The sequence below is a fragment of the Symphodus melops genome (genome assembly GCF_947650265.1).
Source record: "Symphodus melops genome assembly, chromosome: 3".
In the NCBI taxonomy this organism is placed as follows: Eukaryota; Metazoa; Chordata; class Actinopteri; order Labriformes; family Labridae; genus Symphodus; species Symphodus melops.
Genome location: NC_136693.1, coordinates 24,582,079 through 24,599,674, shown reverse-complemented (window position 1 = coordinate 24,599,674; position 17,596 = coordinate 24,582,079). Strand labels below are relative to the sequence as shown.

Here is a 17,596-nt window from a genome sequence, read left to right as displayed (position 1 = left end):
CGAGCTAGAGGGGGCTGCACACAGCTAAGAAGAAGGTTATAGGTGCCTCGATCTAGAGCACTTGGCAGTGCTCAGGAAATGACCTGGCACCTCCCAAGCTACCAGATTTGAACCGGTGACCCTCCGGTTTCCATCCCAAGTCACGACAGACTGAGCGACTGTGGAGATAGATTAAAAAGAAAAAGATAAACTACGCTAATCGGGGCCACAATCCATTTTTTGATGAACCAGGCCCTCAATGTTGTTTTTAATCTTCAAAGCTCCATCTGATTGAAACAATTCACCTGTGAAATGTATTTTTCATCTTTTCTCTCAGGCCAGGAAGCCTGTTTTTTAAATAATATTTTATTTGTAAAGGTAGATACAAGCAACTTTTACTTGTATTGTAACTTGATGACTTCTTGTTATATTAATATTACTTAAATAAACTATGAATGAATTTCCTGCTCTGCTCCTGACTAATTATGTCTTTTAATTTTATATTTATTGAGTGTAGTGGTTTATTTGTGTCTCATTTTGTTTCATTTAGCTTCTTGTTTGTTATCTTAAACAACACTTTCACATAAATAAAGCAGAAATCCAGTTTAGCCTCTGTAAATATCTCGGAGTCAGGACTGTCGACGCTGAGTCCCGCTGACTGTGATGATGCTTAAGCCGTGTTTTCATCATTTTTATATGAACGGGGTGACCTCACATAAAGCTGTTATTGTCAAAAACTAGAGGAAAGAAGAACAACATAGCCTACTCACTGCTTATTTGGATGTCATATAGGCTAAGTGTATTGAAAACGGAGGCTTTAGAATGACAGAAGTGTCATGCTGGTGCATTTCATTCTTTTTATAATGTTTTGTCGACTCCTGCTGTGCAGTTGTCATAGATTGGACAGCCTTATGAAGGACATGGTACATTTGAAGTGTTAATTCATAAGAGAAAAAATACAATTCTACCTGGACACACACAAATATTAAGGTCTGTCTTTAAACTATAGGTTTATCAGACTTGACAGGCCTTTGTTAAGGCGAGAGGACTGCTGTGCGGATCATAGAGAGCCAGAATTCTCTCTGCTGAAAGCTGTTGTGCTCTTAGAGTTTTAAACCACTTTTACAATAGGTGAAAAAGTTACAGATTGCTACTTTAATGTGTACTCTTCTGACCATTACACCATTTGGAGTTTTATATATTTGTATTTTACTCAAGTATCTCTATGAAATAACAATTTTGCTTAACTTGCATATCAGAGGGAAATAATGAATATTCTATTTCCCGCTGAGTTAATCAGAAAATCAGAAACAAAGTACCTTTAAAAGACTACAAACAAAGGTTTTATAAACGTTACACACATTTATTAAACCACATAAAAACCTCAGTGACCTCTGTACAATCAGACTTCTTTTAGCAGCAAGTGAAGTCGCCCCCTGTTGGACAACAATTCTGTTTTAAAACAATTGCATTTTTATTCAAAAGACAATCAAAGATGACAGAAAAGTAAAAACTCAATCATCATTAAGCATAATAACACTTTTGTATTCGTTTCCTTTCTTTTACCGTTCCATGATGGTTTCTGAGTTATGCAACAATGACATATTAATGTGATGTTAATGTTGTGACAGTTTGATTATGTTTGGGTGGTAAAGTGTTTTTGTTATACTCAGAAAAGGGTTAAAATAAGTAGATTACACTACAGAGGAAGTGCAACATAGGACCTGTGTATGGCCATCAAAAATGGCAAAAGTCCATCAGAGATGATTTTATTTTTGCTACTTTGGAAAAAAAGCAGAGTAAGGAAACATTGAAATTGAAACTGAAACTTTGATATGTTCTGGATTAATTTCCAGAGCAACTCTGAACAAGGGATGGATAGAAACTTTTATCTCAGTGATGAGGCGGGGTTGACCCTCTTGTTAGGTATGACAACTTTTTTCAGAAGAAAAAAGTCAAGCATGGGCTTCAGGCATTTTGTAATTATGAAATTAACTTTCTGTGTTAATTAGCTTTAAAAGTATACCGCCTACAAGATGTTTGAAATCACATGCCCACTTGTGCAGCCGCTTATTCACCTGCTGGTGATTGGGTCAGGTGAAGGGTCTTAATTAGTGATTGGATACAACTGTGATGGTCACCTTAGCTCTTTTGAAGGCTAATACACGTTGTGAGTACAAGAATCATGAATCTTGTCTTAACCTTAAGGGGAAATTATTAGAAAACGTCCTGATTTTAAGAATTTTGTTAGGATTTTGTCACTAGGAGCAACCCTTTATACTTAGGAGGCTTTGTGAATGGTCCCTGGTTTTTTTTAATTAAAATAGACTGTCAGTTTGAAATCGTCCACCAGAGGGAGCACAACACTTTGCTCTGTCAGTGGCTAAGACTGATGCAGAAGTCACATGAAGTGTGATCAGTTACACAAAATGTGTACATATATACATAAATCAACTTAAATTTAAAGACAACAGCAACATAAGACTCATCCTTATGAATAAATAAATGCGTAGATAACAATTAATGTATGATGAATAAGAAGCAAACAATTGATAAATTCAAATAGTGAAGCCCTAGCATAAAAAAGTTGCATACATTTCTAGTTGGGTACATACATTTCTTTAATTCTGTTTTCCCAGGATATCAAGTCAAAAACAACATCCAAAAGGAGGTACTCTGGACTTTTCAGCAACAGCGTGAGGTGCTGAGCTGCCTGTGAAATAAAATCTCCAACCGAACACAGACATGCACTAAAAGCTCAGAAAGATCACTTCCTCTGCCTCCATAAAGAGCCATCTGTGGTCAGTTCTGCACAGATTCCCACTGAGCTCTGTGTGACTGCTGTTTAATCAGCTCAATATGTCGCCCACACCATTTCAGGAAAATGGAGATACATTATGTTGGCCTTTTATGAATAATCATATCAGCCTGAAGTTCATCTTATGTGGAGGTTTTTTACTCGTGCACCCTGTTAACACTACTACTTCTAAGAGGAACCCAAAGCCCTGCTCAGCTATCACAATGTCCAAAGCCTCTGTTCTGGTCCTGCATACTTGATGTTGACTGCAGAAAGATGGCAAGGCTTAATTTTTCATCCTTTCATACTTAGGCAACCCATAACACAGAGCAAGAAGTGAGTCTGCAAACCTGTGATAACTCATGTTGTGCTTACATGTCCACCTACCCATCATCATTACAGTCTGATTCTGTGTAAAAAGAAGGATGACATGTCAGTTCCCCAAAAATGAAGCCAAATCAATCAGAGCTTCCTCTGCTGACTGGCTGCAGCATGGAATTAAAGCTCATTCATGTTAGCAGATGGGATAGGGTTGAAACTATTAAATGAAAATTAGGGGTGGCACTTGTGTGTGTGTGGTGTCTTAATTACAATTAATTAATTACAAGAAAATACTGCGTTAAATTCATTTTTTTTTTAACACGTTTAATCACAGTGTGCCTCATAAACAGTCCACAACTGTTTGTCATTGTCCACGCTATCACCACTCTCGCCCCGCGCTAGCCCCGTTCTAGCCCCACGCTAGCCCCGCTCTAGCCCCACGCTAACTCTGAGCTAGCTCTATGACAAATACAAACAAGAGGCCTTTGCAGCCCAAACTAGACCAAATGAATGGCTTCAGGACCAAAATTAATAATTCAGCATCTGACAGCACATTCAAATTGTAGTAGACCACTATTAGTGGTAGAGGATAAGGGATTAGAAAATGTGCTACAGAGAACATGCGATTAAACTTTCAAGCTGCTGTGCAGAAAAACTATTTCAAACAAGATCCAACAGCTTTATGAAACTGAAAAGCAAGGAAAATTGAATGCATTGCACTCATTTAGAGCAAATATTGTGAGGCACTTAAAATGCGATTAATTAATTAGAAAGCCCTGAGTTTAGATTAACTTTTTTAATCAAGCCCCAACCCTAATGAAAATACATGCCAAATAAAACACTTTCAGACGTGGTTTCTGTCATTATATTAAATCATATTTGACACAACGGCAGGAGTATGGAGGCACACAGACTCAGTGAGGACTGTGGAGTTTTCCAAAAATCAGTCCTTTATTACAAAACGAGTAAGGTACAAGGGAGGTCAGAAGAGCAAACAAATCCAGTGGAGCAGGCAAGGGCAGGTAACAAAAACAGGCAGGAGTCATACACAAAGGCAAACAAATCCAAAGGAGCAGGCTAAGGTCGATAACAAGGGACAGACAAAGGCAATACACAAGGTCAAACGATAAGCACTAGGACTAGGTATGCTAAAGAAACTCTAGAGATTTATATTGGGCAGACAGTCAGGGATCACGAAACACAGGTGCTGGTAATCAGGAGTGACAAGACACACGTGCAGGTAATTAGGGGCGGGGACTTGACACACAAGGTAAAAACAGGAGGAGGATCTGAAACACAGAGGGTGCATTCGGATTGTCCCTCCTAGGGTCTTTTTCAAACCGTCCACAACACCCTAGCCCTACCCACTACCCCTCTGTTTGCGCGTCCACACTGAGGGCCCGCCATATTAAGTCCGTCTTAAACCACTTAGCGGGGAGTGGTAGTGAGCCATAAAACCCTCCACCAGCAAGTCAGCACTGATGCCGACTTGATGATCACGTGTAACGCCTATTGCGTCCGGTAGTCACAGAAGGAGTGACCTATACAAAAGTAAGTTCCGTGTGTAAGTGTTTGTACAAACCAAAACACTGCTCTAACTAAGATGGACATTTAATTTCGTCATACAGATGTGAACAACTTCACCTGTTTATTATTTTGAGGATCAAATAAAAGCCTACTCTTCTTTTCTTCCTTCTGTTGACGTGTTTATTTGATTGTGTTTTATATTTAAAGGGACTGTTGCAAAAACTAAGAATATTCAATTATGTTGCAGAAAACTTCTCACTGTTATTTATTTATCATTATTCTACTTTTGATTTCTTTGTAAAACTTAATTTCAGCTACAACAAAAAAATAAATGTCTTGCAGCTGTGATGTTCATTTATAGTCTCCTTGTCTGTGCTTTCATTTAAGACAACCTGTTCTTTGATATTATAATAATATTAACTGCTGCCTGCTGCTGTATTTCTACCCTACACCTGGATGGAGGGGACTTCATTCAGCTGCGAGTGTGACTTCTGACGGAGTGCACTCCGTCACAGAGGGGGAGTGTGTAGGAGTTGGTTTGAAAAAGGCCCCTATCTACTTTCACTATCCACTTTACCTTAACCCCATGAAAACATCATGGGGTTAAGGAAAGGTGTTAGGAGAATTCATAAAGGACTTAGGAAAAGGCGATCGCGTTGTTTTGTCAATCCGACTGCACTTTCACTTGGTGACGTCATAATAATGTGACGACGGCAGAGGTTAGTGACGCAAGTCTGCCGTGGTGGAACTACAGTTTTCAAAAAATGGACTACAAAAAGCTCCTCTAAAAATGTTTCCCCTGTGCCTTCTTACCGGTGAAATAATCATTAAAACCACAGGGTGTGAATAAAAATAAAAGGTAGGCTTTATTAGATACCAGGAAACTTCACTTTGATGGTTTTGTAACATCAAAATCACGTTCAGAGTTTATCTCAATAAAAAGAAATGAAATAAATACAAAGCCTGTAACTAATTATAAGTCAAATCAATGTGCAGATCGTCTCCACATTTCTCCTCTGACAGAGCGTTAGTTTTCGTGAACGCTGGGATATGGGTCGGATGCGCGAGTCGCTTTAAAAGTTATGGTCGCAATGAATTGTGGGGCAGCACTTTCTTATCTCCTTTCGTAAAGGATGGTGCAGTGTTTCCTATGCTAAAGGAGGTTATAAAGGAAGCATTGAGCTACCTTTCCTTAACTTTTAGAGAATTCAAACGGCTCTTATCAAGGCACTTAACTGCTTCCGGGGTTAAGGAAAAAAGGCTACCAGGCCACCCAGAGACAAATAGTAAGAGTAAATAAAACAATAAATAATGAATGTGAAAATTACAAGAAGAAACACAAAACATAACTTAACTACACTGACTCCTGTCAATATTTGGCTTCACTTTTGTACCACAAGAAGAAGGGGAGGCACGTTGACCCTTTTTCATGCAGTCAATGATCATCACACGTACTTTATAAATTGTTGACGTCCCACGGTAGTCCCTACGACAATGGCTCAACAAGGGTCAGCAAGGGAGAAAAGTTAGGACCCTTGACTGACAAGGGTGTTGAAATATTACAACACTTGTTAAACCTCCTTGATATTAAATCATTTTCATTTTGACGTGATGTTTAAAATCCCTGTTCAACATGAACACAGGTGAAATCTAAACGAGGTTTGGAAAAAACAACAACATTGTTTATGTTCTTTCCTGATATGACACATATGGTTCCAATAGAATATTATGTTTCACTGCTCTGATTGCAGTCATTTGATATTTATTATGATTGTGTTTAAATTGTTTAGAAACTTAAGCAAGCAGATTATGTCATTTTGAGTTTAATGCTTCTCAGCACAGGAGTACTCCATGAATCCATTCTAGGGCTCCTTCTGTTTACATTAAATATACAGTATACCGTATTTTTACTGAATTTGCATACGCACATGTCACTCTATGTGTTTCAGCTTTATATTCACATCCTTTTTATCAGAAATGCAAGAACATGCATTCTCTGTGATTGTACACCAACAGTATTCAAGAAGTATGACTGAAACTGTTTTGGCACATACATATTAACAATTCTTGAGAATCTCCTGTTTTCAGGATTAGCTGCATGTATGACAGTAAACAGCCCCTTGAGTCCCGTTTCCACCACACGGTTCAGTTCGGTTTGTCTCAGTATGGCATGCATTTTGTGGCGTTTTCATAGACTAAAGCCGGGATAAATAACTGATCCGTACCGTCCTACTTTTTGGGACCCTTCTGTCGGGGTGCCAAGACTATCGAGCCGACCCTGAAAGGGAGCACTGAACACTGCAGTCCATTGGTTGATCGAAAGAATCATCATTTCCCGCCTGACAGCAGCAACTGGTGTGTGGTTAAACTGCAATCAATTTAACAACCATAAATGCATGTGACTGGTACAATCTCCAAGTATGATATTAACCTGCTATTATGTTTTCGTTTTGCCAGAATCTTCTTCTCTGCTCTTTTGATAATAATAATAATAATAATAATTTACACTTTATTAATCCCACGAGGGGAAATTCGGTTTACACTCTGTCTAACACACACATAGGCCGAGATACACACTCATGCACAAACAGGGTTCTAGTGACATGCATTAATGGAGAGGTCTCAGAGTGAGGGGGCTGCCCACAGCAAGCGCTCCAGAGCAGTTTTGGGGTTCGGTGCCTTGCTCAGGGGCACCTCGGCAGTGCTCAGGAAATGGACTGGCACCTCTCCAGTTACCAGACCAGTTTCCGGACTTGGTCCGTGCCGGGACTTGAACCGGTGACCCTCCGGTTCCCAACCCAAGTCCCTACAGACTGAGCTACTGCCGCCCATAATATTGGGATTATGTCGAAATACAGGTGCCTTTTAAACACTTCCATGTTGTTCTTTTTAAATCATGTCTTACCTTAGGAGACTTCTTTCCCTCCCTCCCATAAAATAGGGACAGTCTCCTGATATGATGTGCATGAGTGAACAACCAAATCAGAATGATTTCCGACATGTATTTGTGAAGTGGCTTAAGATACTGTAAGCTTAACTTTGATTTAATTAATTTGTCAGTCAGTCTAAAACTACACTTTTAAATACATGTATATGTAAGTCTAACAGAAATTATCCTGAGTTAAATGTCTTTGAAGGTATCAACATTATGATTTCTAGAGCAAGAATTACACATATTTGCGGAGATGTGGAAACACATGCCATGCTTAACTCAGGAGCTACAGGAGTCATTGATGGAAGGAAAAGGCAGGATGGGTTTCAGGTTAACGGAGTGATTGTACAACATGTGGGTGTGTGAGTTTGGGGGGGGGGGGTGGGTGGAGGGTTGTAAGTTTCAAAAAGTTACAGGAATGGTTAAACAGAAAAGGTGTGGGGGAGGGGGATCAAAGCTAGTCAACCATCCGACAAGCACTTGTGAAGAAGCAGACCAACAGCCTCCTCTCATCTGGTTTCAGGACTTCCCCTGGTTTTTGAACCTGGCAGCAGGGATTAAACACCAATTGGCCCTAAGAGTAGAAGAAATGACACTGGTAATGGATTCTAAGACTTGGACTAAAGTCCCTTTAAGATTATTTTCAAAGCTGTTGCTTTGCTTAGACAAGTCAATTTTTTCTAAAAAAAAAAAAAAAAAAGGGACAATAACTTTTGTATGGGCGGGGCTTTGTGTCAGGTTGGAACTGTTGACAAAAAGGTGGCAGATTGGCATATGGGATGAAATGACTAAAGGTGCACAAAGATTAGAATAGCTCCAGTGGTTTTCTTCAGTTTGCAGCACTGGTGTATGGTTGGGATATTAACAACAGTACAGTATCATTACCGTATAAAACATGGACATTATCTCTGCCTACCAACCGTAGCAGTTGCCACATATAGGTATTTCAGACAGTGCCAAACCTTAGATAAACTAAAAAACAGCTACAACACACTGACCTGTCAGTGATCTCAGCCACTTCCAAATAATGCAAATTGAGTTATTAAAAAAAAAACAAGCAAAAAAACCTCAAAAAACCTGAGCACCAACGAAGCCAAGAGATAGTAAGTAGATAGTAAGATATAGTGTTTGGATTACTCCAGTTATGTTGTCAGACACTTAAGATACACTCTGAGCACACAAGTGACAAAGTCATCACATTTTAACAGATACATTTGGATTTAGTCCATTTATCCTAAATGAAAAGCTCCAGTGTAAACACAATGAGGCTATCACACAAGTGCAAAGACAAATGCAGTTACTCAAGTGTCCACTTGAGGCTCTCTGAAAAAGCCATGGCATCCCACTCAGGTCCCATCTTAAAATATTAAATGTTGCAGCAGAAACATTTTTACATCCTGGTTAAAAAAAACATTTTGGTCTCCGTAGAAGAAGCTGATTTTTTTAACCACAAAGAGCGATTTTAAAATGCCTGTTTTGACAGAAGATATAAAAACGAGTTTTTAGCCTGGTGGATTTTTTTTGTAACTTATTGGTCTTGATTTTGTGAAGGATAAGAGTTAAAAGCATAATTTAAAGTGGTGGCTAATCTGACTGCAAGCGATAGCGTTGTAGCTGTTTGCCAAGGGGCTGGGGCCTTTCTCTTTGTTTGTTGAATCAAAGAAAAGCAGACCAAGATCAAAGTGACGTACAGTATAATATTTTCAGCAGTGTTCATATAGTAAATCAATTCATGTTTGACACAAATTGTTGCCTTCAGACTACTCAGAATGAAGGCTCTGAAAGTCCTCCATCACTTTTTGTTACCTTCATTCAAGTGGACAGCTGAGAGTGGGAAATCAGAGAGGGGGAGAGGTGTATTACTTGAATCTGGTCCATCGGCTTAGAGCATGGGTGTCAAACTCCAGTCCTGGAGGGCTGACTTCCTCAGACTTTTAGATGTCTCCCTGCTCTAACACACCTGCTTTTGTGTTGTCATCAAGCTCTGCAGAAGCCTGATAACGAGTCACTCATTGGATTCAGCTTCGTTGGAGCAGGGAGACGTCTAACAGTCTGAGGAAGCCGGCCCTCCAGGACTGGAGTTTGACACCCCTGGCTTAGAGGATTTAAAACTACTAAAACCTCCATGTGGGACCTATATCTACGTTGAGATTAATTTGTTGGTGGCTGTTTGACTTTATATATTCTGACCTACACATTACACATCTTCTGCCAATGGATTTCTGCAGGTTCGCAGAGTGTGCAAAGTTTGCATTGACAGTAGGAAACCTCCCTAAAGAGGGCCCATCTGACAGCAAACACTTGTTGCACTGCAAAATGTTGCCTGATGGCGTTGATGAGCACTGGCTTCATATTGTCAGTCATATTTTCAATCGTTTTCCTCGAGATCACAAGAAATTCACGGGTTATCACGTGAGAACTATGTTGTTATCATGTGATAATGAGATGTTTTTTATTTGACATTCTACTTTTTAAATCTAGGGGTCTTTAAGTTCCCCCACCAATCACTGATCAGTGACACTTATTTACAGTTTATTCTTCTTGTATTCATTATTATTGAAAAAGTTTACTCCTACAAACCTAAAATGATGAAAAAGAATTTCTTCAGCACCAAAACTTTCATGATAAAGAAAACATGAGCATTGAAAAAAGCGAGGTTTAAATAAAAGTGCATTAAAATAAAGTTGGATTATAATAAGTGTTTTCTTGTTTGACAGAGGAGGGTTTTAATAGTGTTTTAATAATCGAGTGGAGTTAAATGTGATTCGAATAAAAAAGGGTGATAATAAAGAGGGGTTATAATAAAGAGGGCTTATAATAAAGTCGGATTATAATAAAGTGGGGTTATAATGGCCACGAACACACTGTCACACACAAAACCATTGAAAGCTGCACTTTTTTTCTCCACTTGAAACCACGTGTAGGGTTTCAACCCCCGAAAATGACAGACATCCTCTCTGACCAATAAGGAGGCCGGAACTCCTCCGGTTTTCTCGGGTCAGGGCCTGCAGATACCAATGTGACATGAGATGAGGCGGTGCCGGGCGGCGGAGGCGTGTCCTGCGCTATAAACTCACTACAGACTGAATTACTGCAACTTATCCAACTTTGAAAGAGTTGCGCAGTCTGCTTTGCGCCTTGCAAAGCCCCTCACAGTAAACTCATCCACTCTTTTTCCCCCACTTCTTCTGCCTGCGTCGCTTCATCATGCTCCACTGCCATGTTCCCCATCTGCTCCTCTCTCTGCTCTGCATCGGATCTGCTGGTGAGTACTGACTTTCCGCCTCAGCTCTGTGCCATGTAGGCTCCGTCTGTTTCTCTTAGATATAGGTCAACCACAGCAATCCGTTTCCTCAGCTCAGGGACTCAATGTGTTACTTATCAGATGGAGGAAGTCGACAGTGTGCTGGTAAGATTGTGCACGAAAGAGAGCAGAAGTAATCGCTGCAGAAATGCTTTGCACGGAGTTTCTGCGGATTTTTGCAAGTTGAGCTCTTAAGTTGAACGTGGCTGAGCGAGTCACGGAGCATTAGAGCAGACAGTTCATCCAGTTCATGGAGTCAGGACAGGAGATTTTTTTTCTTCTTCTATGTGGCCGTTGTTTGATGGAAAGTGTCTTTCCCCACAGCCCAGTCTGAGCAGGACACAGATGAAGTGGTTCCCTGGCTGCTGTCCGGACAGGAGGCGCACCTGTCCGCCGTCCACACGCTGCGGCGCCGCGGTCAGCGCTCCCTTGACGTCCCGGGGGGAGGGCAGCGTGACCCGGGTCATATAATACTGTCAGTGCCCGCTTTTGGAAGGACCCTGTATCTAAACCTGACGCGGGACACTGACTTTCTGTCGGGGGGTTTCGTGGTGGAGGAGAGGCGGAGGGAGCAGCCCGCAGCTGTGAGCAGATTATCCACCAATCAGCGCTGCTTTTACTCCGGATCCGTCGTCAACCACACGGACTCTCTGGCATCAGTGAGCACCTGTGGAGGCCTGGTAAATCCATCTTCTTTCTTATGTCATGCAGTCCAAGCAGCTGAGCTCCACACGTTTAAATGTAAAACCATGGAAAGGCAGGTTGTTAACTGGGGCTGCTGGCTCTTCACTCAGTTAATCTGTTAAACCTCCTCACCTGCCAGTTAAAAAAAACCCCGACACTCTTCAACCGGCAGAGTATTTGACATGCCTGCAGAGATCTCAGATTTCAAAGATGAATTCATAAGGCTGCATTGAGAATCGACCCAGAGTGTTGCTAAAAAACGTTTTCTTCTGGAGTCATTTCAACAATCTTAATTTTTCTTCTTTAAGAGGGAGCAAACCGAAGCTTTCGGTGGAGCTCTCAAATGCATTTCACAGTCAAGATAAGGGTTGTTTTAAACTTTCTATACATTAGCAAATAAAAAAAATAAAAATGTAATGATCCTGAAACCTGTTTGATACCCCATCAACAAGTCCTGTGGTGTAATTCCTTGCTTTAAATGACAAAAATAGCAGGCAAACTCCTGCACACTCTAATTTGCACAAACGTGTTGCCAATGTTTCGAACTGAAATGTGGCCAATGTTTTGGCACAGTTAAAACAGTGCCCTCTCCGTTTTCATTCAGCAGCCGATGATAATACTTAGGATGTTTTTTTATGCTGACATAAACTCTGATGAACAGCTGTCGATATAGTTGATGATGACATAGTAACTTGATTATAACACAAAAAAGTGCTGTGCTTCCGTGCACCGCTTTTCAGCACCTTGTGTCTGATCAGACTTAAAGCAGTTTATTTACACTGACTTACTTTGTTTCCTCCTCTGGAACCTTGCCTGTGTTGCACTTTCTCTCTCATGTACGACTTTTATCCAAAGCGTCTGGCTAAATGGATTGTAGAATTGTAGATCTAAGGTCTTCTCAGCTAATGTGTTCCTGCTAAACTCACAGTGTTCAGGAGTGCAGTGTTGTGGTCATAGTTTTCACAGATCCACATTCACTGGCAGCTCGTTCCTCCACTTTCACACATTCATTCGTCAACCACTGAAGGTCTCTGCAGACAGCATGCTACAACAGCACAGAGCGAGCACCAAGCCTACATGGGCATTATAGTGAGCGGGGACCAGGTCGACCTTTTGCTGCAGGGTGAGGTTATGTGCACTGAACCTGAAGGTGACACAGCTCGAACCACATTGCGTTTGAAAAGAAACTACACAAGTATTTATGTAAGGGAATGGATTTAACGTTTTGCTTTGTTTTATGACCGTCCATTTAAGTCCACGTCTCTAACCACTGGTTAGAAAACACTCGCATCACATGTTTGCACTTAAAACTTAAGAAACTGAGTGATCAAATGAAGCTTCATCATTCAGCAAGTTCAAGCAGAAGTCCTCTGCTGATGTTTCACAACAGATCTGGTGATCAAATCCAGTAAAAAAAAAGCTCTAATAAGCAGTTCAGTGTTTCTACTGTCGGCGCTGAAAATCAATTCAGTTCAAATAACTGTATTTATTTATCTGTTTGGAACTTCAGTTGTGTAAAAAAAAGTATCAGCCTGAACATAATTCACATGAATGACAGCACAGCTCATTAAACAAACCACACACACACACACACACACACACACACACACACACACACACACACACATCCCATTCATCATTCAAAGTGCTGTCATAGAGTGCTGAGTGAGTGAGGCTTGTAAGCCATAACAAATGATGCATGACTGATAAGCAATAATAAATAATGCTACACATTCTCGGGTTACAAAAGAATAAACATTCAAGTTAACTTGTGATCTATATTAAAAGCATGATAAATAGCTCATGAAAGTGTTATGAAAGGTTAAAGGAAGAATGTGTGACTTTTTGGTCCAGTAGATAAAACCAAAACAAACTACTGTTTGGTGACACCTCCGCTTTATTAAAGCCTCTGCTCTCCTCCACCGACACAGGTGTGGACCAAAATACGAAAGTTGTTCTTGTACTTTCGCTGCCGAGGTGCAAGGCACGTTACACCCAACCGCTCGGGCCTGTGTGTGTGAGAAGCATGTCTCTCAATAATGTGTAAACCCTGTCTGTCTGTCTGTCTGTCTGTCTGTCTGTCTGTCTGTCTGTCTGTCTGTCTGTCTGTCTGTCTTGTAACCGTATGTAACTCCAGTGGTGAAGTCAAAACCAAAGAAAAGAGAACAAGACTCTCATCACAGCTGATATCATAACTGCAGAAGACCGAAGCTGTTCATTGCTGTTTTCTCAAGCTGGTTACCGTGATAGGCCAGACCACAACATACCACGATGCCTTTGTTCACAGATAAGAGATGAGTAAGTTAAGATCTCAAGAAGACCAAAATTATTTATCACATGAAAACAGTGTGATAGTTCAGCCACCTTTTTCATTCGGTTTAATGGGATGTTGTCCATTCTATTAAACAGAAATTGTGAGTAAAGCTTGGTCCTAAATCTGGATTAGTGGAGATGAAAGTAAATGAATGAGAATGATTAGAAAACAGAAGATCTGGAAAGAGAAAGCTTCACCCTGTCCTGCTCTCTCCATCTCTTCTCTGCTGTTCGGTAACAGCCTGACCTCCCTGTGGAGGGGGGTTAAAGAAAATATGAATTTCCCCACTGTGAGCAGTGAAGGTCCACATTAGCTGAGGCATTTGGTTAAGTCTCTTATGTAAAGTGAGTGTTCAGGTAGGAGGGAAGGCTCCTCAGCAGAAACAGGCCGGCTCTGAAAGTGAACTGAGCTCCGTTATTTCCTCCGTACATTAAGAGAAATGAGGCAAGGTAAGAAAAGTCAGTTAAAACATGATTTGCACTAATCATGCATAGAAGTAAAAGTCAGTTTCCCTGCTGTAGTTTCGCAGAAACTCATGAAAGGTGTCAAATGTAACATGATGTGCAGCCATCATGCAAGTGTTACTCTTTAAAACTGAGCTCTCTGAACTTTTTGCACTTATGGGAATTTCTTTTTTTTTTTTTTTTCAATGACCAAAAACTGCTGGCAAACTGCATTGCACAAAATTGCACCAATACATTTGTAATATTTTGGTACTGTAATGCTAACATATTTGTGCAATTCAGACGAGGGCCTGACCATTATGAGAAGTTTGGGGCTGATGTCTCTATCAATATTGGGAAGAGAAAAAATGGAATACTGATATATTGGCCGATAGAGATTGAAACATGAAGATATGTATTTACATATTAATTGTGTTGAACCCTTTAATTGCCGTTCTGAAATACTTGAGAAAAAGATATTTAAGAAGAAGACAAGCTGGTCAGAGTGAAAAAGATTCTTGTAATCCATATAGCACACTCTGCTGGCAACAGCCAGGAAGAAATTCAAATGAAATGTGATTTGATTGGTAAATAAACGTAGTGACACATCTGCAGTAAAATTTACCGATACCAAAAGTCACTTGCTATGCTAATGTCAGCTGATATTATCAGGTGGCTTATTAACCAGTCGGGCTCTAATTTAGACAGCACTCTCTCTCTTTCTCTCACATCAGCTTCTGGTTAAACATATGACTAAAGCTCTGTTTTTTCTATCTTTTAGTCATTAAACATGGGAGTCACAGAGTTGTATCATTTACTAACATATGCTATTGAAAAGTTTGACCTTAAACCTTAAATAAGAGTTTATCAGACATTGGTTTGTCACTCTGCCTAATACGTGTGCATATGGTGTGTTTCATCTCAGCCGTCTGTATTTGTCCAGACTTCACACAAACAAATGAACAAGCACACACAAACACACACTAGACGCATGCACACACACACACACACACACACACACACACACACACACACACACACACACACACACACACACACACACACACACACACACACACACACACACACACACACACACACACACACACACACACACACACACACACAGTGAGTACCCCAGATGCCTTTAAACTCAGACTAAATCTGCAACTGGCTGCTGGCCAGAGCAGATTTTTGTATTGTGTTTGTGCTGGTTCATCCTCTCCTGCCTCGTCTTTCTTTTCATCACAGCTGCTGGATGTGAGGGGAAAATGTTCAAATGCTTTTAAACCTAATTTTCATTCATTGGAACAAACCAGGATATGCTCAGTGACACGTTGAGTAGGACAAGCAAAAAACACAAACACAAGTTATACAGTTTGAATGTGTGACACTGGTCTCCATATGGTGCAGCCTGTAACACTACCCGGTCACAGACGCTGTCCCTAACCCTGAGGATCAGTCTGCCTGGTTGCCCCAGAGCACAGACATAACCCCTTACACACACGCACACACACACACACACACATAGAGTAATTGCTCTTCTTGCTCCATGCTTGCAGCGCACATGGCTTTTGTCCGACAGCCCACCATAAATGTTCTCATCACATTTCGTCTCATTACCGAAAACAAAAAATATCTTTTGTCGGAGTTTCATCAAAGATCTATTTTTTAGGTTGGTAACATCCAGCTTCGTCACGGAAAAACAGTTGTGGATGAACAATTTTTCGAATAGTTTTCCTTAAATCATTAAATTGTTATCATTATTGTGATAAATTACTCTAAAGTTTATTCATAGAGCACATTTAAACCTAAGCTGGCCAATTGTTATACAACACTGTGTGCAACTGTCATCGCAGTGTGACTTTAACAACTTCACACCACTGCAAGAAATGATTAACATATGGCAACAAAATTAGGATCACATTTTTTTAACAAAGGTTTTTGTAATGATTTCCATCGGATCAATGTTGCAGCTCTTCTCAATCTGTTGCACATAAGTGGGGCTGTGATTGGGTGACGGCTGTCAGTTGACTGATGTGATCATTGTTTGAAGGGTACTGGCTGAGTCATGTCATGTAGTGATTACAGAGAAGTTTTCTGAATATAAGACACAAGGTTCAAAATACAGATTGTCTCAGACTCTCAGCTAATATGGGACAGTTAGCAACTCTAGCTACAGTCCATCATCCAGTCATCATCACACGTTTTTAATACCATTGATAAGCTCTGGGGCTCAGCTGAGAGCAGACTGACTGAGTTGCTGTTCTATTCTCTGACATGCCACAAAGCCATAGTCAGAGCAGCTCTGTTCATAGTGACCAGCTTTGTTTGCTCTGCTGTTGTTGTATAGAGACTTAACCTTTGTGAGATCTTACTTCAACAAGGTATGATTTGGAAGTTTTTAAACTCTACCTAAAACATATAACATAATATATATATATGTATTATAACATTATATATAATGTTATGTCATCGTAACCAACATTACTTAGAAACACATTTAACAATTTTCTTTTTTGTTTTTTATAGTCATGTATGATCAAACTTGACCTCCTGTTTACGTTACTGTTATTTATAAATCAGAAAATTTAAAGTGAGACTCCAGGCTGTGACCGACCACACGCCTCTGTTTGCAGTGATTTAACGTCCTTAACCAATCAGCTGTAAGCATCATGGCTCTGCTCATATCGACATCTCTCCCTTTCTTTCTGCAACTCTTTTCAGACATACTCACATATAAACGTTTTATATGTTATAAATACACACATGAACACAAGTGTGAACACAATGTATGTAAGTTTGTGTGTATAAGTCTTTCGTTTGGTATACTGATATTCTCCCAAAAAAATAACCATCTCAGATCAGACAATATCCCAAGAAAAGACATGAGATGAAATGTCCTAAGAAAACCACATCAGACGTTAGGAAGTGTTCCAGCTTTAAAGGAAAAGTGCAGAGCTTTGAAGTCGCGTGGTTAGAGCTGCAGTCTGGCTGGTTGGCATCTTCTTTGTTGAGACAGAGAAAGAACTAACCTGACTCTCTCCACGAGACTCTCTTTGAGTCCCTGCTGACTCTATATTTAAAGAAAAAAACAATGGCCTTCAATATGCTATGGCTACAGATGATATTTATTACTGTGTGATCTTCCTCTCATTCTCTCCCTCCCTCCTCGCCTTCTTCTGTGTACAATCCATATTGTGTATAGATATTATGTAGCAAATATGGAAAACAGCTTTTTTTAAAGTAAAGAGTATGTCATAAGTATGTATTGTATTAATATGCATTAAATTCA

The 17,596-nt window shown here is 40.2% G+C and overlaps 1 protein-coding gene across 2 annotated transcripts in view; it reads left to right on the top strand.

Moving 5' to 3' along the window:
- Positions 1-10,318: 10,318 nt before the first annotated feature.
- The window catches only part of adamts17 (ADAM metallopeptidase with thrombospondin type 1 motif, 17), a 79,949-nt gene continuing 72,671 nt past the window's right edge, over positions 10,319-17,596 (top strand). For both annotated transcript variants that reach the window (XM_079339972.1, XM_079339971.1), the window contains exons 1-2: positions 10,319-10,821; positions 11,185-11,540. In XM_079339972.1, coding sequence (XP_079196098.1) covers positions 10,764-10,821; positions 11,185-11,540 — 414 coding nt within the window. In that variant the 5' untranslated portion in view covers positions 10,319-10,763. The remainder of the gene's footprint in view (positions 10,822-11,184; positions 11,541-17,596) is intronic.